Below are 6,113 nucleotides of genomic sequence, written 5' to 3'. Positions count from 1 at the left end.
GCTGCAGTGGGCTGCCATGAGCCGCCATGAGCGGCTGTCCAATGGCCGGTGACTGACTGCCTCACCCGGGAAGAGCACAATGATAATACCAACATGGGCCAGTGAAGCGGCGTCCTCCACAACTAGACTGAAGAAGAAAAGGACAGCAACTTGGCTGTTCTCCTCCCTCAATTCCCCAATAAAATCTTTAAAGAAAAAAAAAAAGAGATCAGCCTTGGGCAAGAAGAAATCAGAGGGCAGGGGATGGAAGTAGGTCTGAGTGGTGCTCTGGGGAAGAGGGGGTCCTGAGCAGCAGCCTCGGTCGGTCGGCTTTCTCTAAGATGCAAGAGGAGAGGAAGTCGGCTAGCACATGGAGGGAGGCTGCGGGCCAGGGCTGAGGGGAGGAAGCTGTCACAGGAAATGGGGACTGGCACCAACCAGAAACCCAAGAGAGGCTCATTGCCAGAGGTGACGGTGCACTTCAGGGGAGGGACAGTAGCTCCAGCCCTGTCCAGACACCATAGTAAAATCAATGGACAGGCAAAGCCTGCAGTGGTGAGTTACCTGGAAGTTCCCCTTTGGAAATCGTGTCTGGGTCCAGCTTGTATGTGTCCTGAAGCCTCATCAGCGCCTTGGCGGCTCCCGTTTCATCCTCATCAGTGGGGAAGAACTGTCGCTGTACTGAGAGGTTGGCAATGAAACCTTTCAAACGCGAGAGTGAGAACAAGAGATTACCCTTCATCTAGGGGCAGAATTCCATCTGGGATCAGGAAGGTGCTCACTGGAGGGTCTCTGGCTAGTGTGATTTCCCTGCCCCCCACATCAAAGGCTGTTTCCCCCTCCACCAGGAAGCCCTCCTGATGGCTCCAGTCCATGGAGACCTCTCCTTTCTCACTCCTCACTGTACCAACCACCTGTGCTGCTTGTTTGGAACTGAACAGAAACAGCCCCACACAGTGGTCAGCATGTGGGAGTCCTGGCTCCAAAGTACTCAGACCTGGTGGGGATAAAAGGGACAGAGAATAGAGAGAGGGTCACTGAGAGGGGCACAGGAGAGGACTCAGGAGGATGTGCTGACCACCTAGTGGAAAATGAACCACATGAGGGCCAGCCAAGTGGCTCAGTTGGTTAAGAGCGCAAGCTCTGAGCAACACGGTTGCCAGTTCGATTCCCACATGGGCCAGTGAGNGACCTCAGGCCTCTAACTAAAGGGTTAGGTCACTGTCACTGCAGCAACCCTGAAGCACAGCTCACCCCCACCCTGCACAGCAGCACAAGCACCACAGAACTGGATTCCTATTTACAAAGCGAGCACGTAGGGCCCCAGGTGTTACAGGTCTGAGTGCAACTGGGCAAGGGCTCAGGCCAGAGCTGAGGAGAGCAAGGAGCTCACTGGCAGCTGGACTGGGCCTGAAAGCAGGAAGGCATTAGCCACTGGCCAGGTGACAGGTCAGACTGCCTCAGCCCCCAAGACGAGGTCATAGCCAGGAGACTGATCAGTTCTGCCAGCTGCCCACCCTCATCGGAACTTCCCCTAGAACCTCCTTACCAAGGGAGAGCAGGCGGCGGGTGAGCTCCAGGGCGCGGTGCAGGTCGCCCAGCTGGAAGACGGCATAGCTCAAGTAGTCCAGCACCTGGGCCTTGGTTGTGGTGGCCTCCTCCCCAGCATCCAGCTGCTTCAGCACCTGCTCCATCCACAGCACCGTGTGGTAATAGTCCCCTTCATTGTAGGCCGAGCGGCCCATCCCAAAGCAGTCGTCTGCACTCATCACTGCCTGGTACTTGGTTCCTGCAGCCAGAGAGGTAAACGGTCAGGCTCCAAAGAGCCTCTGGGTTAGGGAGGGGGATTCCCACATCGAGGAAGCTGGGCCACTGGAAGGGGGCGTCATCCCAGCAGAGCCCCATAGGACATCAGACCACACACCTCAAAGGGCCATTGGTTCAGTGAGCACAGCCAGGCTGGCCCTGCCTCAGGCTGGAGTCACAGCCAGTCTCCCAGCCTCAGGCTCCCCTGCTCCCAAGTGGGAAGGGGCCTTTGTTACAGAGGAGTCCAGGAAGCCCACCAAGAAGTGTTGTTCAGGGGAGTATGAAGGTCCTGGGCAGCTGGCCATGTGAGTCTGGAGGAAGGAAAACTTAGTTGAATATAAAAAGCAGAAGTTAGGTGGCATCTAAAGCCATGGATGAGGATAATCACTACCAGGAAGAGTCTGAAGAAAGAGGAGAGAAGGCAGCTGAGGCCAGAGGCCCAGAGAGCACCTATACAGAAAGGACAGAGGAAGAACACTGAGAAGGACCTCAGAGGTGGAAGAAACAGAGGGTAGGGGAGCCATGTGACAGACACCAAGTGAGGCCACGAGCCAAGGCTGCAGTGCCAACTTTGGCAGTTAGGTGGCGGGGACCTTGCTGAGCACCAATTCAGCAGTTCCTGTGATCATGAAGATAACTTTAAGCCAAGAAGCAGATGTGGTGTGTTAGCTCTGGGGCATGCAGGGTTTAGGGTGGGGCAAGGTGGGAGGGGCCATGAGTGTGTTCCTCAGAGAACTATGTGAAAGCAGGTCCTGTGGAGACTAAGGAAGGGCTGTGACCCTCCCTGGAAAGCAAGGGAGTCTCCCTACAACCTGCTAACAGCAGTTGGGGCATGGCTGGCATGGAAGAGCCACCTTAGTGGGCTCCTTCTGCCTGACGGCCAAGATGGGGCTCTGACCAGAATGAAACCCCTGCTGCAATGCGTTGGCTGCTTCAGAGATCAGAGTCTGCTTGCCCTGGTGGCTCAGGGACAATGTGGGATGGGAAACTGGGGACAGTAAATACAAGATGGAGTTAGTAGGCAGGCCAGAGATTAGGGGGTGCCTTGAGCCCCTGCCCACTCTCCATGGACCTTCCCCGAGCTCCTTTGGCTGTGCGCCTGGGAAGCTGCACTGATGGGAGGCAGTAGGACACAGCTGAGCGAGCTGGGGCTCTGGATCTGGGCTCACTATGGCACCCACCGGCTGTGTGACTATGGACGAGTTACTCAGCCTCTCTGAGCCATAGTCCCCTTATCTCTAAATAGAGATAAACCCATCAATTTTAGAGGACCTGAGGCCCAGCCGAGTGGCTCTCAGTTGGTTAANCAGGCCCTGAGCTGACTGAATCCTGACCCTCCGTCCCAGCCTGGCTGCCGCAGACACTGACTCGCACCCCACGTCCAGCAGCTGCTCCCTCCCACCCCACCACGGAAGGAAACAAAAGCCTCTCAGCTTCACTGGCAATAAATGACACCCCACGACTCATGCAATGTTTCTTCTTTCCCAGGGCTACCTCACGTCCACAGGTCCTGTGGCAGAGGGTAACCCCTGACCCCTCCTTTCACAGAGATATGAGTGGGTGTGAAGGGTTGGGGCAGGGAGGAACCTTTCCAGGAGGAAGGGCCAGTGGGGGCCAAGCCGAAGGCATGGAAAAGGCCGAGACTGCCTCACACCTGAGCCTCTTTGAGGGAGCCCTGGGATCCCAAAGGCCAGTGATACCTGATACCAAGCTCTAGCGAGTGTCCTGTCTTTACTACAGAGAACATGACTTCCCCTGGGGCCTAAGACACGTCTGCATCCACAGTTTTCTTCCCAACAGCGACTCAAGCAGAAGCCAGGCATGTTGGGGTGGGGAGGGGTGCTCAGTAATAACTTAAGAGGATTGAAACTTTACCTGGAACTTGAGGGGAGACAGTCTCCTACACCTCAAAGAACACCCACGCCTCAGCAATTGCTACGAAGAACTAGGGGAGATGCTGCAAAACCCCCTACATCCTCCCCAAATCTGCCTGTCCAGAGCCAAAGCCTAGATCTACAGCTGGGCACCTGACCAATCCACATCTCTCACCAGTTTGACACCCTCCCCACGACAGAGGCTCTCATAGACATCTCTCTCGGGCAGGTAGTCCACAGGCCGCTCATAGATGCCTTCCTGGCTTGCTAGCTCAGCTTCTGTCTGATTTGATACCCTTTTTTCTCTTTCTTCCTCCAACAACCGTTCAAAGTACCGCAGATTCCCTCCAGCTCGTTCATGGCTCGGGTCTAGAAAAAGCAAAGAACAAGAAGGAAAAGGAAACCACAAACATCTGTTAGGTCATTTAGAGAAATTATTCTATAAGCGGTTTTCTCTCCAAGCAGCCTCTTGCACGCAGCATTCTGCCTTCTATAGCACCTAGCCAGGGTTCGCTAGTCAGAGCGGAAAAGCTGCGGAGGTTCCCCCGCTCTGGTCAGAGATAAGAAAGGGGCAACAAAGCAGGGGACACTCAACTGGCCAGCAAGGGGGCTGTCCTCTCAGGCCTCCCTGGAGGTCCCGAGGACACAGGTCCAGAAAAGCAGTCCAGAGCCCTGCCACCACATCCTCCTGACTCGGCTGTGTGCCAGCTACATCTGTCCCCTAGAGTACATCCATCACTAGTGACCACATCACATGCTGATCACAGCTAGAGGCAGGCTGAAATACTGGCAGAAAGAACAGCCATGTGGCACTGTAAGAGCTTCACCTTGTGGGCCTCACAACACGAAGGATCGCTGTGCCCTCCTCAGATGAGAAAACTGAGGCCCAAAGACCTTGTAAGAGACTTAGGTTAAGGTTATGCCGGACAGGAATCCAGGTGTCCCTACTCCCAGCCCAAGGCTCTTACAAACACGACAGAATCAACAAAGCTCTCTTCCCACATCAGTCTGGCAGGACCCTCCTATGCTGGCAGATGTCAAGCTCATGAAAAGCAGCGGCACAACAAAGTCCTTGCTGGTCTGTGAAATTCCAGACTGTGATGTTCCCATATATTAGTAAGAGGTGGGACAGATGGCTTTTAAAGACACACTGCTTTTGATCTCCTCAGTCCAACAGGACAAGACATCACACACCAATGCCATGACAAGTCCCACCAGTTAGACCTCAGGCCTCTAACTAAAGGGTTAGGTCACTGTCACTGCAGCAACCCTGAAGCACAGCTCACCCCCACCCTGCACAGCAGCACAAGCACCACAGAACTGGATTCCTATTTATAAAGCGAGCACGTAGGGCCCCAGGTGTTACAGGTCTGAGTGCAACTGGGCAAGGGCTCAGGCCAGAGCTGAGGAGAGCAAGGAGCTCACTGGCAGCTGGACTGGGCCTGAAAGCAGGAAGGCATTAGCCACTGGCCAGGTGACAGGTCAGACTGCCTCAGCCCCCAAGACGAGGTCATAGCCAGGAGACTGATCAGTTCTGCCAGCTGCCCACCCTCATCGGAACTTCCCCTAGAACCTCCTTACCAAGGGAGAGCAGGCGGCGGGTGAGCTCCAGGGCGCGGTGCAGGTCGCCCAGCTGGAAGACGGCATAGCTCAAGTAGTCCAGCACCTGGGCCTTGGTTGTGGTGGCCTCCTCCCCAGCATCCAGCTGCTTCAGCACCTGCTCCATCCACAGCACCGTGTGGTAATAGTCCCCTTCATTGTAGGCCGAGCGGCCCATCCCAAAGCAGTCGTCTGCACTCATCACTGCCTGGTACTTGGTTCCTGCAGCCAGAGAGGTAAACGGTCAGGCTCCAAAGAGCCTCTGGGTTAGGGAGGGGGATTCCCACATCGAGGAAGCTGGGCCACTGGAAGGGGGCGTCATCCCAGCAGAGCCCCATAGGACATCAGACCACACACCTCAAAGGGCCATTGGTTCAGTGAGCACAGCCAGGCTGGCCCTGCCTCAGGCTGGAGTCACAGCCAGTCTCCCAGCCTCAGGCTCCCCTGCTCCCAAGTGGGAAGGGGCCTTTGTTACAGAGGAGTCCAGGAAGCCCACCAAGAAGTGTTGTTCAGGGGAGTATGAAGGTCCTGGGCAGCTGGCCATGTGAGTCTGGAGGAAGGAAAACTTAGTTGAATATAAAAAACAGAAGTTAGGTGGCATCTAAAGCCATGGATGAGGATAATCACTACCAGGAAGAGTCTGAAGAAAGAGGAGAGAAGGCAGCTGAGGCCAGAGGCCCAGAGAGCACCTATACAGAAAGGACAGAGGAAGAACACTGAGAAGGACCTCAGAGGTGGAAGAAACAGAGGGTAGGGGAGCCATGTGACAGACACCAAGTGAGGCCACGAGCCAAGGCTGCAGTGCCAACTTTGGCAGTTAGGTGGCGGGGACCTTGCTGAGCACCAATTCAGCAG

The 6,113-nt window shown here is 55.4% G+C and overlaps 1 protein-coding gene across 1 annotated transcript in view; it reads right to left on the bottom strand.

Moving 5' to 3' along the window:
• P4HA2 (prolyl 4-hydroxylase subunit alpha 2) overlaps positions 1 to 6,113 on the bottom strand; it is a 43,735-nt gene that overhangs the window by 20,436 nt on the left and 17,186 nt on the right. Inside the window, exons 7-11 of the mRNA XM_019642163.1 lie at positions 5,241 to 5,480; positions 3,835 to 4,028; positions 2,177 to 2,186; positions 1,529 to 1,768; positions 544 to 681 (exon numbers count right to left, since the gene is read on the bottom strand). Coding sequence (XP_019497708.1) covers positions 544 to 681; positions 1,529 to 1,768; positions 2,177 to 2,186; positions 3,835 to 4,028; positions 5,241 to 5,480 — 822 coding nt within the window. The remainder of the gene's footprint in view (positions 1 to 543; positions 682 to 1,528; positions 1,769 to 2,176; positions 2,187 to 3,834; positions 4,029 to 5,240; positions 5,481 to 6,113) is intronic.

Source organism: Hipposideros armiger, unplaced genomic scaffold, assembly GCF_001890085.2.
Source record: "Hipposideros armiger isolate ML-2016 unplaced genomic scaffold, ASM189008v1 scaffold_66, whole genome shotgun sequence".
Classification (NCBI taxonomy): Eukaryota; Metazoa; Chordata; class Mammalia; order Chiroptera; family Hipposideridae; genus Hipposideros; species Hipposideros armiger.
This window is presented reverse-complemented; position numbering and strand designations above follow the sequence as displayed.